General features: G+C 39.6%; 1 protein-coding gene across 3 annotated transcripts in view; it reads right to left on the minus strand.

Annotated features, from left to right (window-relative positions):
- PSD3 (pleckstrin and Sec7 domain containing 3) overlaps positions 1 to 22,619 on the minus strand; it is a 559,261-nt gene that overhangs the window by 110,073 nt on the left and 426,569 nt on the right. For all 3 annotated transcript variants that reach the window (XM_025393705.1, XM_025393706.1, XM_025393707.1), the window contains one exon: positions 8,170 to 8,213. In XM_025393705.1, coding sequence (XP_025249490.1) covers positions 8,170 to 8,213 — 44 coding nt within the window. The remainder of the gene's footprint in view (positions 1 to 8,169; positions 8,214 to 22,619) is intronic.

The raw sequence follows: 22,619 nt of genomic DNA on the forward strand, positions 1-22,619 counted from the left end.
CTGGAAGGACAGAAAGATACCAACGTGCTACCACCTCACCTAATTAGCCAGGACAATTGAATATGTGAGGGCAGACAGGAAACTTATTAGCAAATACAGCTAATGTTTTAAACTGTTCTTGTTATAAAATGAGTTGTAGGGCAACATGAAATGGCAGCAAAGGTTATTCCATGATGCAAAGTTGTAAAATGCTTATCCAGAGTTAAAAAGAACAAATGTGCTAAATGACGAGCAAGGCCAATGCTGCTGTAACTAAAACACCGAGGGAGCACGAGCAAAGGGGGAACCCAGAAGTTCATTATTTAAAACTGTTTTCTTGCTGACTTTATTAAAATGAGGCAAGACATGATTTTTTTTTTTTTTAAACCCATATAAGACAGTGATATGGTTTGGATCTGTGTCCCTGCTCCAATCTCATGCCGAATTGTAATCCCCAACGCTGAAGGTGGGGCCTGGTGGGAGGTGGCTGGATCATAAAGGCATTACCCCCTTTGATGCTGTTCTCATGATAGTGAGTGAGTGAGTTAGCATGAGATCTGGTTGTTTAAAGGTGTGGGGCACCTGCCCCCTCTCTCTCTTCCTCTTGCTCTGGCCATGTGAAATGCCAGCTCTCCCTTCACCTCCTGCTGTGATTTAAAGTTTCCTGAGGCCTCCCCAGAAGCTGAGCACATGCCAGCATGATGCTTCCTGTATAGCTTGCAGAACCATGAGCCAATTAAACCTCTTTTTATTTAAACTACCCAGTCTCAGGTATCCTTTATGGCAGTGCCTGAAGAGACAAATTGAGAAAAATTGGTCCCGAGAAGTGGGGCACTCTTATAACAATACCTAAAAATGTGGAAGCAACTTTGGGAACTGGATAATGGGCAGAAGCTGGAAGAGTATGGATGGCTCAGAAAATGACAGGAAATGAGTAAAAGTTTGAAACTTCCTAGAGGCTTGTTCAACTGTTGTGACCAAAATGCTGATAGTGATATGGACAATAAAGTCCAGGCTGAGGAGGTATCAGATGGATATGAGGAACTTACTGGGAACTACAGCAAAGGTTATGTTTGTTATGCGAAAGCAAAGGACCTGGAGACACTGTGCCCCTGCCCCAGGGATCTGTGGAACTTTGAACTTTAGAGTGATAATTTAGGGTATCTGGCAGAAGAAGTTTCTAAGCAGCAAAGCATTAAAGAGGTAACCCGCCTGCTTCTAACAACCTAAGCTAATATGTGCGAGCAAATAAATGACATAAAACTGGAACTTACATCTAAAAGTTTGGAAAATTTGCAGCCTGGCCATGTGAAAATTTGCAGCAGGCTGAAGACATTTGCATAACTAAAAGGCAGGCAAGTGCTGACAGCAAGAAAATGGGGAAAATGCCTCAAAGGCATTTCAGAGACCTTCGCAGCAGCCCCTCCTATCACAGGCTTGGAGGCCTAGGAGAGAACAATGGTTTCATGGGCCAGTCCCAAGAAAGTTTCACTGACCTGCACTACTCCCTGCATCCCAGTCACTCTAGCAACAGCTGTGGCTAAAAGAGCCAAGGTACAGCTCAAGCTGTCACTCCAGAGAGTGCAAGCCATAAGCCTTAGTGGCTTCCACATGGTCTTAAGCCTATGGGTATGCAGACTACAACAGTTAAGGTTTGGGAGCCTCTGCCTAGATGTCAGAGAATGTATGGAAAAGCCTGGATGTCCAGGCAGACATCTGCTGCAGGGGTGGAACTCTTACGGAGAACCTCTATTAAGGGAGTGCAGAAGGGAAATGTGGGGTTGGTACCCCACAAAGAGTCCCCACTGGGTCACTTAGTGGTGCTGTGAGAAGAGGGCCACCATCCTCCAAACCCCAGAATGGTAGAGCCCCCAGCAGTTTGCACCCTGCACCTGGAAAAGCCATAGGCACTCAACGCCAGCCCGTGAGAGCAACGGTGGGTGCTGAACTCTGGAAGAGCCACAGGGGCAGAGCTGCCCAAGGCCTTGGAAGCCTATTCCTCACACCAGTGTGCCCTGAATATAAGAAATGGCGTCAAAGCAGGTTAATATGGAGCTTTAAGATTTAATGACTACCCTGCTGGGGTTTTGGACTTGCACAGGGCCTGTAGCCCCTTTCTTTGTCTGCTTTCTTCCTTTTGGAACAGGAGTATTTAGCCAATGCCCGTACCTCCATTGTATCTTGGGAGTAACTAATTTGTTTTTAATTTTACACGCTCATAGGTACAAGGGACTAGCCTTGTCTCAGATAAGACTTTGAGTTAATGCTGGAATGAGTTAAGATTTTGAGGGACTGTTGGAAAGGCATGATTGTATTTTGCAATGTGAGAAGGACATGAGATTTCGGAGGGGCCAGGGATGGAAGGATATGGTTTGGATGTGTGCCCCCCACAAATCTAATGTTCAATTGTAATCCCCACTGTTGCAGGTGGGATCTGGCGGTAGGTGATTGGATCGTGGGGGAAGATTACCCCCTTTGGTGATGCTCTCATGAAAGTGAGTAAGTTATTGTGAGATATGGTTGTTTAAAAACTGTGTGGCACTCCCAACCCACCCTGCTCTGGCCATGTAAAGTGCCGACTCCCCCTTTGCCTCCCGTCATGATTGAAAGTTTCCTGAAGCTTCCCCAGAAGCTGAGCAGATGCTAGCATCATACTTCCTGCACAGCCTGCAGACTGTGTACCAATTAAACCTCTTTTCTTCATAAATTACCCAGTCTTAGGTACTGCTTTATAGCAGTGCAAGAACAGACTAAAACAGGAGAGATCTGTTACAATTTGTAAACACTGTTGTAGAAAGCAGCAATAAACATGAAAGTCAAAGGATGGGAGAGAAGAACATTAATTTTCCTAACAGACAATACTGAACTTATTTTCCTGTTTGTGTTAATTGTTGTATTTTCTGAAGATCCTCATGCAGATACATTTTAAACAATTCCAAAATAAGATATAAATTCCCATATCCACCTCAATTCACCTCATCCTACGCCATTCCCACCTTCAGAAAGAGTAATTACTCATTTTGTTTATCACTTAGACTGGAAATTTCTTAAAGCCAAGAAAAATGCCTCAATGCCTTGTATACTTTTGTTCTCCCCAAATTATCAGCAGGCTGCATGGTGCAAATAGTTCAACAAATAGATGCTTCATTAATAATAAACAATTGAGCAAAAGAACTTGGAAAGACAAATGGTCATGGTCCTGTATGAAGCAGCTGAGACCTTCCACAACTCAATCTGACTCATTGCTCTCTTCATTACAATTTCTGCATTTGCATCTTTGTAAAGTCCTCCCTCTCCCCTTAATCTCATGTTGTGTTCTCATTAGGCAAGGATCTGTGTTTCATTCATATTTGTATCTAGGGCACAGCACTGGGCCAGGCACAGGAGAAGCTAGGTAGAGATTGTGGAATAGGTGAATAAATAAATGATCCTTGCTACTAACTGGCTTAAGGGGAAAACTCTAGTAATTCTATGAGCGTTTAATGAGACGAGCAAATGGATATAAAATTCTCTTAATGTGCACTGTATCAAAGGCTGGCATAGAAACATTCAGACTCAATCCCTGCTCTTCAAAGACTCTGTAAGACTGTGTGGGTACAGAGATGCCAGGCAGCATGGTGGTGCCATAGGAGGCCATAACAGCGGGAACAATCCTGGCTTTCCCACTATACTGGACTTTGGACCTACTGATGAACACTACTTGACTTAATTTTCCTCATATATAAAGTAAGAACACTGGACTAGATAAGTACCTTTCAAAAAATTTTTTTAAAGAACATATACCTTAAAAATATTAAACAGAACCCTGTACATGTATGCAAAAGAGATAAAAGCGGAGCTGTTTTCATCAGTTGAACTAGGCATAATACTTATGGGAAGCAGAAACGGGTCCCCATCAATTTTCCTCTTTCCCCTCACTCACACCCCCAGGCAAGGCCCCAAGACATCTCCCTGTAACCCAAGGTTACACTGAACCCAGTCAGAAAACCAATGATATAAAAACCTGTAAGGTTTATAACAGTTATAACATTCTCTGGTTCTAACATTCAACAATTCTCCCGTGATTTCCTCTAAGGTTCTAACATCCACATCAAGATGCCTCCTGTGCAAGTCTTCTATGCATTATCCTATAAATTTTGCAGCACCACTATCTTTCCTGTAACTATTTTCTAAACTACCCACTTGTAGGCTTATCTTTTAAGAAATGCGGTTCCTTCAATACCATTAACATCCTTTCTATAGCCTTTTACGGAGGCTTCATTACATAAAAACACTATGATCAGCAACAGAGGAGATAAAGGGGCAAATCCAGACACGTATCATTTCCTTAAAGAGCTTACAATCTAACGGTACATTACTACAAACAACCATAATGGCGTGTAGAAACTGCTGGTGTCATCGGATAAAGTAAAATGGAAGCTTAAGGCTGGGATCATACTTCTGGTTAGCAAGATCAGAAAAAACTTCAAGAAAACAGATGGAATAGGAGCTGGACTGTGAAGGATGGTAGGCTTTGAACATAAAAAGATTATGGGACACAGGTTCCCAGCAGAGGTGACTTCACGAACACTGGCAAAAAGGCAGGCAGTGATGGGACTAGCATGGGTAGCTATACCTACTATGAGCCTAGTTGAAATGGGGGCTGTGTGAAGACAAGAATGGAGAACAAAATCAGTAACTGGCAGAATGTGAATGGCCTAATTAAAGTTTTACAGCACATGGGAACCTCACAGAGGTTGAAGTACAGGAAAGACTAGAGATGGAAGCCCTTGTTAAGAAGGCAAACAATATAAGTGCCTGAATAACAAAAGAATGGCAGGAGTGAAGAGGAAAGATGCTGTTTGGAGCCATTTCTGCAGGGGTTGGAAGTGGTGGAGTGGGAGGGTGTCAAAGATGATGTAAAGGCTAAAATCCAGGTAAGCCGGAAATGCTGGTGTCATTAATAGAAATGGAGCACACACGACCAAGTTTGGAGACAGACGATGAGTGCTAAGCGCCAGCAGAAACATCCTGCAGGAAAATGCAAACACTGAATTGAAACTTGGGAAAGAGGTCAGAGCTGTATATATATAGGAAGACTTTTTAGAGAATGGCAGAAGAAGTTTTAAGAGTGAATTGCAATTGCTGAGGAGGAGGCTACACTGGAAGAAGACAATTCTAAGTGTCCATCTCACACTAAGGGATAATATGAGGAAAATGGGTCAGAGAAAAAGTGTAGTTAGGGAGGCATGGGAGAACCGGGAGAGCACAGTGTCATAAATAATTATATCCATGTACGTACACATTTATGAAGGAAAAAGCTTGGTTCTTTTTTTTTTTTTTTTTTGAGACCAAGTCTCACTCTGTCACCCAGGCAGAAGTGTAGTGGCACGATCTCGGCTCACTGCAACCTCTTCTTCTTGGGTTCAAGCAATACTCCTGCCTCAGCCTCCCGAGTAGCTGGGATTACAACTGCACGAAACCATGCCCAGCTAATTTTTATATTTTTGGTAGAGATGAGGTTTCACCATTTTGGCCAGGCTGGTCTCGAACTCCTGACCTCAAGTGATCCGTGCTCCTCAGCCTCCCAAAGTGTTAGGATTACAGGTGTGAGCCACCGTGCTCGGCTGCTTAGTTCCTTTTCTAAAGGATCACATATGTTGTTATATGTCAGGGTTCTCTGAAGTGTGTTCTAAATAAAAAACACCAGTTTTTGATGTTAAAAGGTGCTTTAAGATAAAAATAAGACTCAGTGATTTAATAAATTGGGGTATTGGTCATTTATTTCCTACAGAAATTCAAGATGTACGTCAGATTTTTAAATTCAAATTTCTCCTGCAGGAATTCAAGATGGACATCGATTGAACAGGCTGGTTACAGATCTGTTTAATTTGGTTTGAGCTAGCATTTATTCCAAGACTTAGGTTCCCATAATCCCTTTGTTTTATATCTGCTTGAGAGAGTAGTACTTTTTCCACAGGAGGAAACATTGATATATGATAAAACTCAGAAATTTACAGAATATTAGAAGTAGAAAAAATACTTGTGATCATTTCATCCAATTCCTTCATTTTATAGGTGAAGACAGAAAGTTAATTATATGACAACCACTATAGTGTCTTCTTCTAATTCTTGATAAAGTATAAAAATGTAGTACATGTATATGCATATGAACAAGAGAGACAAACAAAAAAAGACAAAAGAAAAAGAAATTGAGGCTTTGAAAGCTACAGCATCAGGCATCAACTGAAGAGCAACTTGCTTTATGTTCAGTGTTTTCGAACATTTCACAGTGTCATCCGGAAGGTTACACAAGGCTCAATAATTGCTCAGTCTTGCAAAAGAGGAAACTGAGGGCTACAGGTTAACTTGGTCAGTGAACCAGCTACTACATGAAAAAGTTGTAATTCACGTCAGAATTTATCTGACTCTGAAATCCAGGCTTCTGAATAAGATGCTCTGCTAACTTCACAAGAGGGCCACAGAAGAAGCCAGCTACTGGATAAACTCCCGCCCCTCCACCCTTGGATCACACGCAAGATACAGCTTTCTTGCATCCAACTCTGACTACCCATAAATGAATAAATAAAATCTGCTGTAACAAATTAAAAAAAAAGCTAGATTTACAAAAGAGGTCCTCAAGAGTATATGTATTTGTTTTTTAAAATAACTTCATAAAAGAATTTTCAATGTATTCTCTTGCCCAGAGTGAATACAATGATGCCATTTTTATTTATTTTCTCTAGACTGCATATTCTGCATATGTCAGGATGTCCTTTTTGCATTTCAGCAAGATTCTGACTATATCCTTCAAAAAATTTTTCTATGAAACCCACTTTTGTTCATGAGAAATAAGCCCAAAGAAGAATGATCACCTTTGATAGCAGACCATGAATTCTTAATAATCTGTTTTCCCTGAAATGGAACGCTGCCTTTAAATGAGTCTCATCATGTATATACATACAGACACATAAGCCATATATATATACATATATGCAAATATTAAATTCTTAACTTTTGACTCCCTAACTTGCAATAGTACCATATGACTCTACAGTGAGTGGAAGGAATTCAAGTGGTGCTGATACTTTAAAAATTCATTCCCGCACATTGTATGTAATACACAGTCAACTACTAACCCATGTTCCTCCAATGTGCCGATGATAGAACAAGTTTTATCTCCCAAGTTATGATTCTGTAAACCCGAGTTCATTGTAGAAGGCTGTGTTAGGTCATGTGGTAAAACAATACTTATGAATACTTAGTAAAAGCAAAAAATAAAATCCACGAAGCTGTAATTACAAAAAACACATTTTGAACTAATTTTCTGGTAATGTGATTAAAAATTTCATATTCTTCCATAATTTTTTAAAAAATTAAAACTTTGAACAGCTATATTGATTAGCGAAATTTTAACAAGAGTGGTATTGTTCTACGTAGACTTAGATGTAGCTCATCTTTAATAGCATATCCCAAAGTATGTACCCTGAAACACTACATTTTACTGTCAAAGAGAGTCAGGAAATACTACACGTTCTATTCCTCTCTTGGGGACTGATAACACACACTGGCATTGGATAAGCTCCTAGAAGTTCTGTAGTTTAAATAAAATAGCTTTATTCAATCCATCATCTCCCAAGCTTATTCTATTCACAGAACCTTTTTTGTTGCTGCTGTTGTTGTTTTGTGCTTAGTATCTATCAATGTCCCAGTATGATTAGTACCATAGGAAATAAACCTGGGAAGCCATGATCTATGATGATAGAAAGGGGATAATTAAAATGAGTGGGTGATACCAAAACCATTTGTATTAAATTTTGGAATACATGCTATTCACCAGCATATTTTTCTTTTAGACTGCTACTTTTTAAAAGGTAAATTTAAAAGATAATTAATTACCTACAGGTACAGCAATCATTTTAAAAACAGAATAGGAACACACTGAGTACCAAAAAAACCACAGTATACTCTGGTTTTACCCGTGTAAAACCAAAGTAGGTTTTACTTGTATCTGAGTTTACTTGTATAAAACCAAAGTAGGTTTTACTTGTATCTGAGTTTACTTGTATAAAACCAAAGTAAGACACTTGGTGTAAAATGAGAATTGGCAATGCATATTTAATCCTCCTTTAAGATCACTTCCAAGGCATAAAGACAGTAGGAAAAAAGTGAGTAGTTCATTATTAAAAGGCTGAAGTCCAGCACACTTACACTGCCCATTCAAGCTTCTCATTCTTGATTGAGTTGTACAGAGCCTGTAAAGAGAGAAAATGAGATCAAATTATTCTTTCCATTCTGTTCCACATTTTGAATTCAGCAAATGACCAAGTAATTCCTTCCTAACAGGATAGGCGCGAAGCTCCCCCGTCAGCCATCTTGGCTTTAGAAAGGTGAATACATGGAGAGGCAAATGAGCATTGGGTGAACGTTTCATGAAACAAAGAGACTTTCACAAAGTTAAAACTGTCTTTTATCAGTAAGGCACAGTACTGTACTACATTTCGCTATCGTACCATATTAGGATGTGATTAAAATTACACTGTGCATGCTATTTCTCATATTGAAAATATGGTCTTGTAGTTTCACTCAGTTGGCCAGTGGAGTACTCATACATTTTTCTTTTCTTCTTTTTGTCAGTCTGAGTCTCACTCTGTTGCCCAGGCTGGAGTGCAATGGCACAATCTTGGCTCACTGCAACCTCTGCCTCCTGGGTTCAAGTGATTCTCTTGCCTCAGTGTCCCAAGTAGCTGGGATTGCAGGTGTGCACTGCCACCACACCTGGCTAATTTCTGTATTTTTAGTAGAGACGGAGTTTCACCATGTTCGCCAGACTGGTCTTGAACTCCTGTTCTCAGATGATCCGCCCACCTCACCCTCCCAAAGTGCTGGGATTACAGGTGTGAGCCACCGTGCCTGGCCGCCCTTTTTTTTTTTTTTTTTTTTCGTTTTTCATTACTGAAAGAAATAGAATTGTTTTCATGGCAAATTAAAGAGTAAGATACATGGTAGGGGAACTGAAGCCAGACATGGAAAAGCATCTTAGAACTGTTTTAGAGTTTCCATACCACTGACTTAAGCAGTTTTTATTACCAATGAAACATTACAATTCTGCCTTACAGTTAAGTATTACATTGTGGTGTGTGTGTGGTTGTGGCAGCTTGGACAGAAAGCTTCTTTAGACCCTTGGTAACAATAATGGTATAGTTAAGTCAGCACAAGACTGCCACCCTGATTCTCCCAGCTTTAGCATTACAAAGGTCCTTGTAGTCAGCTTGTTCCACTATACCAACTACCAAGAAGCATTTTTTTAAGAGATAGGGTCTTGCTATGTTGCCCGGGCTACAGTGGAGTGGCTATTCACAATCATGATGATAGTGACAACAGCTTCAAACTCCAGGGCTCAAGTGATCCTCCTGCCTCAGCTTCCTGAACAGCTGGGACTACAGGCACATACCAGTGTCTGGCTTTACTTTTAAATTTTAAGTAAGATGTTATAAGGAACACACAAATGCATTTCTAAGATACAAAACCACAAGAGCAAATTATATTCAACAAAAAAACTGTATGCATAACAATATTATGATGATGTTGGAACATTTTTCCTCAAAGAATGACTTGGATCAATTAGAACTTGAAGGCTTAGCCAAGACTTCATTTACTCTGAGACAGAAAAAAGGGGGATCATATGTCATCTAACCTCTTATCTTTCAAACAAGAAAAGGCAGGTTCAGAAAGTTGTCCAAGCAGCACAGCAGAGCAGAATTGCCTTGTATTTCTATCCTTTGGCCCTTAACATTGTCTCACTCAAGCGTTTACATGTGTGTAAGCAAACCCTGCACACCAATAGTGAATTCACTTTTCAGCAAAATACTTCCAAATTCAGTGTAAATTTATTTAAGATGCAGATTTTATATTATTTATGACTCAATACATGTATTCTTAGCCAGTATCTTGACAAACTTCATAAAAATTCTCCATTGTGGCTGCAATGGTCAATTCAACTACTGAAAAATTACAGTAGCTAATAAAAACCAGGTCACATTTTTTATTTTTCAGGACATGGTATGTATTCTCAAACACAAAAGGGATAGAACACACAATTAAAATACGGAGTATACTGAGGCACAAAGACCATGCTATAAATTGGGTATTCGTTTTGAAGAACTCAGGTTTACTGAAGAGCTCCAATCTATGATACAGTTAATGTCTCAGGAGGCTGAACACCTATGGAAACGCAGAGAAAGCTGAATTCTAGCTCAAGTCTCAGTAGGGCTTTTGTTGGACAAACGCCTTTTAAATGAATTTTATTACTTGCATGCGCCATTTTGAACCCACAAGTAACACTGGGCTGAGAAACTACTAATGAAAAGAGATCATTAAAGTTTCTTTAGATACTACTATCATACTCAATATTATCCAGAGTAATTCACAATGTGGCAAAGATTTTTTAAAAATCTCTTCATAAAGGTAGATGGTTGAAATGACAGCTAAACATCTAAAATTTTTCTAATACATTCATTCCTGTTCTAGCACAAATTTTTTCCAATACTTTTGCCCTCAAGAATATTTTGCTTAAAGAGAAGTAGAATTCTAAATTTAAAAATTCTTGCTATTCAGTCAGCCAGATAGCTCATGAAGATAATCTATTACAAAGCATCTTGCCGAATTCCACAGACTTGCAGTAGTGCAGATCAAGTCCTCTCATTGTGTAAATAACATAGAATAGATTTTTTTTTTTATTGTAGCATGCCGAATCCAAACAGTGCATGTCATCCCTATTCTTTCCAATTGCAAAATTGCAAAAGAATTTTCCTCATTCTTTGTAGTGCTTTATCACGATTCACTGTTTTTCTTAATAAAAGGAAGACACTTTACAAATGCATTCAAAACTTAAATACACTCTCTACACAACTTCCCATCTTTTTATCTACTCAGCCTAGTTAAGAAATGAATTCCCTTGATTCTTCTTTATCTCTAGCCTGACAGTCATTACTTCCTTTCCCGTGTAGCCTAGACGTCATGGTCTCTCACTTCCACCAGTCTAGTTAATCTCTTCAACTTCTTTGTTCTGCTGCTGTACATGAAAATATTAATAGATATTATATAATTTTTTCTTTTTTGAGACAGGGTCTTGCTTAGTTGCCCAGGCTGGAGTACAGTGGTGCAGTCATAGCTCACTACAGCCTCAAAATCCTGGGCTCAAGGGATCCTCCTGCCTTAGCCTTCTGAGTAGCTGTGGTTACACCTATATAACTCTTGATTAATCCTGCTCTGATTTCTCCATATGAAAATCCTACAGATTAGTTAAGATTTCTTTTACTTTCAAATGCCAAATACCTAAACACTGCCTTAAGGGTAAGGAGGTCTAATAATTAATGTAGTCAGATCATAAAAAAGTATGCATGTAGTAGCCTCAGGGGTCCAGGAATTTCTCTCTCATCTCAATTCTCCTCTTTCTACTCCAACCAACTCCAGTCCTTGTTTCTCCACTAACAAGAAACGCATCCAAAATAAGCAACACCTTTTCACAGCTTGGCTCTCTCAATAGTAACAACAACAAACTAGTTCTTTCTCCCAGCTCCAGTATGAAAGGCCCCAGGAGAGGTTTAGTTCCTCATCCTTCCCATGGACCGATCTGTGTGGCTAGGAGATAAAGTTCTATGACTCGGCCCATCTCTGAAGCCCAGTGGACTGGAGGGTTGCGGGGAGGTGGGTATTAATGAGCAGTAGCACTGAACTTTGCGGGCTCCCCAATTTGTATGTGACTAATTCAGGACTACTAGAGAAACTTAAACAATAGAACAAATTAATGCCATTGAATATTCATCAACTGAAGCTTCAGCAGGGTCTTCATTCATGAGGTTCTTGCCATCTTCTCTAAAATGCATCTGTACTAGCACCTGTTTCTCCTTTCTGATGGTAAGGGAAGAACCAACAGAATGGGATTTCAGAACTGAACTCGGAGATCACGAAACAGAGGTTTCCTTACAAGGATGAGGAAATGAAATCCCAAGTTAATTAACTTCTCTCCACGTCCCATAGCTGGTTGTCACAAACACTGACTCAAGTAAATAACACTTCATGTTTATATCAACTAACTACATTCTCTCCTCCTAAGACCAAACCTTATGGCATCATACATGCCTGGCCAAAGTCAGAGCCCATTTGAAAAGATAATAAGACTTGTGCGTCTCTTAGAATATATTCAAATAATCTGGTAATGTTCTATTCTTAAAAGATGAGCTTTAAAGAGCCACCGTTGCTAGGACACATGCTTGAAGTGCCTTTGTCACAGAGGAAGATGGGCTGGCTGCACTGATCCTATACTCTCAGTCCATTTAGGACCAAAGGCATTTGTCATGAAAATGGTTAAAACTGGAGGCATAGTCTACGGCTCAGAAAAACAACTTATCTGCTTATCTGCAGCTCTGCCAGGGGTTATCTGGCCTGGCCCCAAGACGGCAGGGTTTGTGAGGAAACATTGCTATGGACTGGTAGTTAGAGATAAGGGGGGCAAGTTACCACATGGACTTTAACGGGACAGGACAGCCCACATCAATACATACAGTGAAGCGAAAACTCACTGTGAAAGGCTGAAGAAGAATGCCCCCCACAAAGATGTCCAGGTCCCATTCTCTAGAACTTGTGAATGTTACCTTATATGGCAAAAACTTTAAAGATGTGATTAAGTTAAAGAACTTGAGATGGGGAACGTACGTGGGTGGGCTCTAAATGCAATCACAAGTGTCTTTATAGAAGAAGGCAGACGGAGATTTAAGAAAGACAGAAAAGAAGGCGACATGAAGAGGAATATGGAAATTAGAGTAATACACACATAACTCAAAGAATGCTGGCGACCACCAGAGGTTAGAAGAGGCGAGGAAGAGATTTTTCTCCTGGACCCTCCAGAGGGTGAAAAGCCCTGTCGACCTCTTGATTTCAGACTTCTGGCCTCTGCAATTGTGAGAATGCATTTCTGTTTTTTAAGACACCAAGTTTGTGGTAATTTGTTACAGCAGCCCAAGGAAACCAGTACTCCAGGGTGCAAGAGAAAAGCAGATAGCTAGCAAAGAATGATGATATACCCACAGATGGATTTTAAGAAATCGTTCCAGGGTCAGTTCCTAGGTCAAAGAGTCTTTCACCACAGTGGTCTTATCTAAACATGTGACAGTGCACACAAGAATCGACTGAGGAATTTTTTAAAACACTGATTATTGTGCCCTGTCCTAGATCTACCAAATCAGCTCCTTGGATGAGGAAAATGCGTGAATATTTCTGAATGCTCCACATGTAACTCTGATTGGAAGCCTTGGTTAAAAAAATCACTGCTTTGCAAGCTTACCAATCTTTTATCTAACTGCAATTTCTGTAACTTAACCCCGGAGCCAGATAACAATCATACACCTCTCTTGACACTAACCAGGATAGAACGACTCCTTGAATTTGAAGATCATCATTTTTAAGAATGAAAAAGCAAAGGAAATTGCTTAAATTACAGAGGTAAACGTATTCTGGTCTAAATTTACTTTTAAGTCTTTGTTCCTTACTTTTGGTTGCTTCTCAGAGAAGATAAAATGCAATTTTATTCAAGGCTTTAGCGCCGTCATCGCCAGCCCACACAGGGTTCTCTGAAGCTTTTCTACATTACCATGCATTGTGTAACCGTGAGTCTCTCTCTTTCTCTCTCCAACATATTTTGCACAGTTGATGGAATCTGTGTATTTTAGTTCAATAATCTCTAAACTCCAATTAATTTTTTTCTCTGCGGTCCCTGAATCATTATGAAAAGTATGGAGGATATCACAGCTTCCACTTTCAGTGAAACTGACAGTGACCGCAGTGGAATTTGTACTCAGAAAGAATTATGACACCATCCATACCACAATTCCCTCTTTCAAATGCTATGCTGGCTCTCATGCAGACACTGAGATCAAGCAGACACTGAGATCAAGATCAAGAACAGATAATTCTATACTGTTAAGTATAGAATTAAATATGTACCACTCTGGCAGTGTTATCAGAGAAAAAGCATGTTTAAAAAAGACATTGGTCAAAAATTAATGATAAAACCAGTTAATAGATGAATATAAAAACGGTTAGAAAAGCTCAAAATACTTTGCAGCGGTCTTCAACTTTTATTGTCTTGTCTATGCCTTAAAATAATATTGAAAAACCGCACTATTTCTCACTATAGGAAGCTTCTCCAAAACTAGTATTTGGAATTGACTCTTTTTTTGCCCCCTCCCGACCAGTGGGGGTCTTACACCTTGCGATGTACCAAATAAGGTTATAAGTGAGGTGTTTTTGTTTTTGTTTTTGTTTTTTCCCCTTAAGTGGCAAAGGGCATTGTTAAGCAGAGGTGCAAAAGGAGAAATAGCCTGAAGGCTTGACCACAAGAGAATTCAAAGGTAGATCCATTCTAGGGAGAAGTACATACAGAAGATGAGTTTCTGGAAATTGATTCCCTTTAAGCTATCTGTGTTCTCCCATACCCACTGGACAGTTTTCATATACCCAACTGTAAAGAGCACCACATTAGAGAATGTATATTCATAAGCAACCTGGTTAACATTCATCTTTTCAGTTCTTATTTAGGGTGACAGAACATGCTTGAATTTGCTTTTCTGTTTTTTTTTTTTTGTTTATTTTTTTTTTTTTACTTCTATGGTCAGACATAGTTTTGGAATCGAGTTAACATGTAAACAGAGCTGAAATCTGTGTCTTGGACAATTGATCTTGTGTTGTGATACACTTCCAAACCCAGTCACAGTCGCAAAAGCACCTCACCGTGAATACATGTCCCAGCACAAATTCATATTAATGAACACTAGAAAATTAATTTCAAAGCCCTTATCTTATTGAAAGAGAATCTGAAGTATAATTAACATGTATAATTCATCATGTAATCATTTTTAAGTACATCCTAGAGGCTAGGGAGGCATTATGCTAGGTACGGATTAATCTGTTCTGCCTTCAGAGGCCTCTTATATAAGGAATACAAAATGTGCTGCTAACCCTGACTGAACTTCACCTAGTGAAGAATTAGTCAGCTAATGGAGTCAACTAATTTTTTTCCTACTTACAATGTGCGAGACACTTTCACACACAGTATCTAATATGCGACATTATGTTATACATATTTTCTTGAGAGAAAAATTTAATAAAAGAGAGAAAAGATTCAACCTTATGAGCAAAGAATTTGAAATGGGTGGGTGGAGCACCTGTCATGGACTTGCACATTTAAGACAAATCAATTGATCTGGCCCTCATTTTCTTTATATGCAATAGGAGAGGGCTGCATAATGTTAGCGTTCTTTGCTCACTTCCAGATCTACTATTTTACAATTCTACTTCAGAAAGACCTTAGCTATCACTCAGCTAAACTCCCAAACTAGTCCCTTCTTTACTCTCTGCTCCCTTTTCCTGTGTTCCTCACTAAATATTTTTTTTTGCCATGGTTTCTGATCAGTAACATCACTACCTGCTCTCAAATCCCAAGCACAGCTTTTATAGATTAATAAATGCATATCTTAAAATTGCAAATGAACAAACAAGAATAGGAGAGGGAGTGGGAGCTATAGTAAGAAAGTCAGAGAAATGTTAAGAGGTGGGGGAAGGGGAGCAGTGGGACTCCGACTGCCTCTTGTCAAATGCACCTTTCTGAGCTACAACAGTTTGAACCTCCATTCCTTCATTATTACTGAAGAAAAATAAGGTAGCCAAAGACAATACTAACTAAACACTCCTGCCAAAGAATATGGCCAGCATTTCTGGAGATGCACAAAATCAAACCTGAAAGTGAAAGGTTGGGTGCAGTGGCTCACAAATGTAATCTCAGCACTTTGGGAGCTGAGGAGGGTGGATCTCTTGAGCCCAGGAGTTCAAAACCAGCCTAGCCAACATGGGGAAACCCAGCCTTTACTAAAAACACAAAAATTTGCCAGGTATGGTGACACGTGCCTACAGTCCCAGCTACTTGGAGGCTGAAGCAGGAGGATCGCTTGAACCAGGCAGGTGAAGGTTGCAGTGAGCCAAGATCATGCCACTGCATACCAGCCTGGGAGAGAGAATGAGACTTTTGTCTCAAAAAAACAAAAAGTGAAAAAAGAAACTGAAAAAAATGTAATTGCTAATTATCTTTTGTACTAACATAATACTTCAAACTTTTACTAATGTGTGTATGCATTCATTCATTTATTTTTGGGGTGGACTTGATCAATAAGATGCGTTCAAACACAGCACATTCCTCCTAAACTACTTTTGCTTCACCTTGAGATTACCTTCTATTGAACTGGCTGTTGTGTCTTAGAAAAAGGGTCTTAAATATGCTAGTATGAATAACACTATTCTAAATGTAAACAAAACATTAAGATTGCTGCTAAATTCTTTGTAGAGCAAAGGTTTTAAGTACAGGGATACCTCACTGTATCGTGCTTTGCTTCACTGAGCTTCACGTATACTATATTGCTTTACAACTTGAAGGTTTGTGGCTACCCTGTTTTGAGCAAGTCTGTTGGTGCCATTTTTTTTCCAGCAGCATGGTTTCACTTCGTATCTCTGTCACATTTTGACAATTCTCACAATTCAAACATTTGCATTATTATTATATTTGCTATGGTGATCAGTGACCTTTGATGTTACTACTGTCGTTGTTTTGGGAAGTCACGAACCATGTCCATATACGATGGTAAACTTAATAAATGTCATGTGTTCTGAGCACTGCACTGACCAGCTGTTCCCTGAGATACAACAATATTGAAGTTAGGCCAATCAGTAATCCTGCCATGGCCTCTAACTGTTCAAGTAAAAGGAAGAGTTGCATGTCTCTCACTTTAAATCAAAAGCTAGAAATGATTAAGCTTAGTGAGGCTAGGGCTGGGCTGTAGGTGAGGTTTCTTGTACCCATTAATTAAGTTGTAAATGAAAACAAAAAGTTCTTCAAGAAAATTAGAAGTGTTACTCTAGTGAACACACAAAATATAAGAAAGCAAGACAGCTTTATTGCTGATATGGAGAAAGTTTAAATGGTCTGGATAGAAGATCAAACCAGCCACAACATTCCCTTAAGGCCAAAGCCTAATTCAGAGCAAGGCCCTAACTCTCTTTCATTCTTCAAAAGCTGAGACAATGAGAAAGCTGCAGAAGAAAAGTTTGAAGGTAACAGAGGTTGGTTCATGAGGTTTAAGGAAACACGTAGACGCCACAATATAAAAATACTCGGTAAAGCTGCAACCGGTGATGGAGAAGCTGCAGCAAGGCATCCAGAAGATCCAGCTAAGATCACCAATGAAGGTGGTTATACTAAACAACCTTCAATATATACAATATATTTTTTCAATATATACAACACTTTCAATATATACAAAACAGCCTTTTATTGGAAGACAATGCTATCTAGGACTTTGATAGCTAGAGAGGAGAAGTCAATGCCTGGCTACAAAGCTTGAAAAGTCAGGCTGACTCTCTGTTAAGGGCAGTGCAGCTGGTGACTTTAAGCTGAAGTCAGTGCTCATGTATCATTCTGAAAATCCTGAGGCCCTCACTCTGCCTTTGCTCTTTAAATGTAACAAAAAAGCCAGGATGGCAGCATATCTGTTGACAGGATGGTTTGCTAAATATTTTAAGTCCATTGTCGAGATACATTGTTCAGAAAAAAGGATTCCTTTAAAAATGTTACTGCTCATTAAGACAGCACCTCATCACCCAAGAACTCTGACAGAGATGTATAAGGAGATGACTGTTGTTTTCATGCCTGGTAACACAACATCCATTCTGCAGACCAAGGATCAAGACGTAATTTCTACTTCCAAGTCTTATTATTTAAATACATTTCACAAGGCTGTAACTGCCATAGATAGTGACTCCTCTGATGGATATGGGCAAAGTGAACTGAAAACCTTCTCGAAAGGATTCATCATTCTGGATGCCTTCAAGAACATCTGTGATTCATGGGAGGTCAAAATATCAACATCAACAGGAGTTTGGAAGAAGTTGATTCCAACCCTCATGGAATGACTTTGCGGGGTTTGAGACTTCAGCAGAGGACGTCACTGCAGATGTCGTGGAAACAATAAGACAACTAGAATTAGAAGTGGAGCCTACAGATATGACTGCGTTGCTGCAATCTCAGCGTAAAACTTGAACAGATGAGGACTTGCATGGATGAGCAAAGAAAGTCGTTTCTTGAGATGGAAACTACCCCTGGTGAAGATGCTATGAACACTGTTAAGATGACAAAAAAGGATTTAGAATATTAAATAGATATAGTTCATAAAGCAGCAGCAGGGTTTGAGAGGACTGACTGTATTTTTGAATGAAGTTCTACTGTGGGTAAAATGCTAACAAACAGCATCAAATGCTACACAGAAATCTTGCATGAAAGAGTCTACAGCTGGGCGTGTGTGGTGTGCATGCCAATGGTCCCAGCTATTTGAGAGGCTAAGGTGAGAAGATTGTTTGAGCCTGGGAGATCAAGGCTGCAGTGAGCTGTGATCATGCCACTGCACTTCAGCCTGGGTGACACAGCAAGACCCAGTCTTAAAAAACAAACAAACAAACAAACAAAACTAATGATGCAGCAAGCTTAATTATTGTCTTATTTTCAGAAATTGCCACAGTCACATCAACCTTCAGCAGCCACTACCCTGATCAGTCAGCAGCCATCAACATCAAGGTGACACCCTCCATAAGCAAAACGATGACAACTTGCTGAAGGCTCCAATGACACAAATAATAAACTAAAGTATAGTGTAAATAGAACTTTTTTTTTGAGATAGTCTTTGTCACCCAGGCTGGAGAGCAGTAGCATGATCTCCACTTACTGCAACCTCCGCCTCCCGGGTTCAAGTGATTCTCCTACCTTGGCCTCCTGAGTAGCTGGGATTATAGGTACATGCCACTGAGTACTGTTTATTTTTGTATTTTTAGTAGAGACAGGGTTTCACCATGTTGGCCAAGTGGTCTTGAACTCCTGACCTCAGGTGATCCACTGGCCTTGGCCTCCCAAAGTGCTGGGATTAAAGGCGTGAGCTACCGCACCCAGCCATGTAAACATCACTTTTATATGCACAGGGACACCAAAAAATTCCTGTGGCTTGCTTTATTGCGATATTTGTTTTATTGCTGTGGTCTAGAACTGAACCTGTAATATCTCCAAGGTCTGCCTGTTTAAAGAATTTTTCCCCTAGTTACAACCGTAAACATCTAATGAACTGGTTAGAACATTAAGTCCAAATGCTGGTTCATCATCAAAAAACAAACTAAGGGTTACAACTCAAATATCTATAGAAATAGGCAGCTAACAGGTAAGTCAGGAAGGCCTGGGAGATACTCCGGGGGTTTAGAGAAAGCTCCATGTACAAGGAAAGCTAGTACTCAGCTGTAGCCTGATTTCAACCAACTGGGAATGTAGCTTCACTATTGTTTTTTTTTTTTTTTTTGAGAAGTAGCTAGAAGCACCAATTATTCAAGGCTGGCAAATTTTCAAGTGTGGCAACAGAGAGAGCAAGATAAGCTACCGTGGGTCAGACAAGCACATCCATTGTCGAAGAGGACACCAATTTTGAAACAGATTGGAATGATACGATTAGAAATTGTAGGGAGGAAACAGTAAGAATCGCTGAACAAACATGGCAAAATTTCCAAATTTTGATTTACAGACAAACTTCTGAATATTTGATGTTTCGCCTGGTATTTCTGAAGCTGTGATGATGTTCTAGCCATTTCAAATAACTGATCTTCCTCTGCTAATAATAAAACTACCAATGAGGCCCCACTACGTGACACTGCTAAGAGCCTGACTTTCACTTGATCTCACTGAACTCTCACAGCAATAAATTTTATTTTGAATACTGTAATAGTATAGCATATGGTATAAGTATTAATACAGTATTTTATAACAGCTAGAAGATTAATTCACGTTTGTAACACTTATAATAGTATAAATAAATGTCTTCAAACCATTCATTTATTTATTTATATATTCAATTGAACAGTTATTTATTTAGGCATCGTGAATCCAGTGGTGAACAACAGACACAGAACTTAGATTTGAGTGGGGTGGAAGCAGATAATAAAAAAGAAAAATAACAGATGACGATAATTCTGTCACTTTCTGGTAGGCTACCAGATAATTATTTTAAGGTGATTAAAATAAAGTCACTGGAAAGAGTAGCCGTAGCCTGGATGGTCACAGAAGGCCTCTTGGCAAGGAAACCTAAGACATGAGTGACCAGAAGCAGCCACGCAAACGTGTGGGGAGCGAGGTAAGCAGCTCCTGAACACCACTGAGCCGGGCAGGTCTGAGACACCCAGCGAGGCTGGTGCGGCTGGAGCACGTGGGCCCAGGTGTGGTGTGAGACAAGGGCAAATGGGGAAGCAGGTCCTGAAGGGCTTTTAAGCCAGAAAAGTTAGGGGTTTACTCTGTGCTGGCCAGGTGACCACTAGAGGATTTTAAGCAGGAGGGTGACCTGCTGTAATTCATGTTTTTAAAGGGTGGCCCCGCTTCTGTGTGGAGAAAGGATCGTGAGAGAGAAAGGGAAATAGCAGTGAGACAGGTGGAATCCGGGTGACAGGTGAGGTGACTTGACTGGGGTGATGGCAGGCAGTGGTGGATCTGGGATGGATCAGGCTGTTTTTCTAAATTACAGGAGAAGGCTGTACCATTTTCAAATACCTCAAGCACAAATAAAAAATTGGGTACGATTAACAGTTTCAACAGTGGCACCAGAAATAATACTGTTATCCATGAATATTTAAAGTTATTTAAGCTAAGGAGGAGGTAAATACATTAAGAGATGAACGAAAAAAGTAAGGTGCAAAACATTGTTATGGTATGTTTCCATTCTGTGGGGGAAAAATGTGAGTATCTGGGCATGAACAGAACATTTCTGAGGGGATACACACAACCCCACTGACAACGACTGACTCTGACACAGCAACTCAGTGGCAGGGTGGGGGGAATTTTCAATGTATAATCTGGACAATTTGAATGTTGACCACACAGTGTACACATTGCTTCTTCGATGAAAAATAGAGATGACACTAGATTTTATGCTCCTTGCAGATGAGATCAAGTCTTCCATCTCCCTTCAGTCTCCATAATGCTTCATAAGTTGTCTTGACCACAGCAAGTGTTTCATGTGCTGAGAAGGCAAGGGCTTCAGTGAGGATGATGCTGTATAACACAATTATGATGGGCGGCAGCAAAGGCAGGAAAAAAAGAACAACGAGCTAGAAAGCAGCAGACCTGGATTCATGCCCCCTTCTACGTCCTAGGAAGTAACTAGGATGACTCCACTTCACTGATTTAGGAGCTGGAGGTTAGACAGATTGTTGCTTGGTGTAGGCTGAAAGTTACCAGATCAAATGCAAGATGCTCAGTTAAATTTGAACTTCAGATAAATAGTAACATTTTGGGCATAAGCATGCCCTCCAATTTTACCTGAGACACACTAAAATTTGTCTAAAATTAAAATTTACCGGGGTGTGCTGTATTTTTATTTGTGAAATCTGGCAACCCTACGCCAGCCACAACTGAAATAGATGACGGACTGACTTTAGAGCCCATATTTTCTTTCACGACTTTACACTCTTTCCATGTCCTTCCCAACATAGACTTGCCATGACTACGTCAAAATCCTCTCCAGAAGTCTACGTATTCCACGAAGAAAAGGTATTCCCATTGAACTCACTGACGTACAGATAGGAAGACAGCAACATACATTATCAAAGCACCCTCATCTTTCTTAATCTCATGTAGACATTAAATACAACCATCTAAAAAACATTATAAGAATGTGCTTTAATGCAGAAATCCAAGAGCCTAACACCTTGGAAAGAGGTTATGCAGTGATGGTCTGAGTGAATCACTTTCTTCCTTATAAAACGAATTAAAGGTTAACGTCCAAAGTATTCTTCAGCAGATGTAACTATTCTCCTGTGGGAGCACCATCATTCTAAAAGCCACTGTGTTCATAGTCATCTCCTGATTTTGTTTTTAACTTTTATACCCTGATCCTCTGAAACTGTAATTTATTAATTTATAAAGAAACTTGGCTAATTTAGACAGCTAAGCCATATCAATGAAAAATATAACCATTACCAGTATTTTCAACGAAGATTCTGGAATGTACTTGCTGAAATTTGTTATGTCCCTCTTGTTGGTAAGCCTTAACTGTTGGAAAGTAGCAGGAATGTACCATAATAAAAAATGCTATATGAGAGCATAAGGAAAACAAAAATTTACAGTGACCTTGTAAATATATGCAGTATTTTTTAAATACCCAAGAAAAAGATCAATTATATTTAATGACTATGGACATGATGAAGTTAATGTGCACAGTTTATTAAAAAAAAATTTGCTGGGTAATAAGCAGAGCCCTTTCAAATAAATGGCCTGTAAAAAAAAAACAATCCCTGGGGGACTTTGACATTTAGAGAGAATGCCAGGCCTGGCATTTGTTCCCTGTCATTTCCATGCATTAGACAAAGCAACAAAGACAAATCAAATGGAAATAGGTTTTATTCAAAACGATCAATACGAACAAATTAAATAATCTTATCCAGTGGATAGCAGGCTTCAAATTTCATAAACAGGAAAATTTGCAAAAGAAATTTTAGGGAACTACACAGAATTGCCAGTTTTTCGTTTTGCTTAA

The sequence above is a fragment of the Theropithecus gelada genome, chromosome 8 (assembly GCF_003255815.1).
Source record: "Theropithecus gelada isolate Dixy chromosome 8, Tgel_1.0, whole genome shotgun sequence".
In the NCBI taxonomy this organism is placed as follows: Eukaryota; Metazoa; Chordata; class Mammalia; order Primates; family Cercopithecidae; genus Theropithecus; species Theropithecus gelada.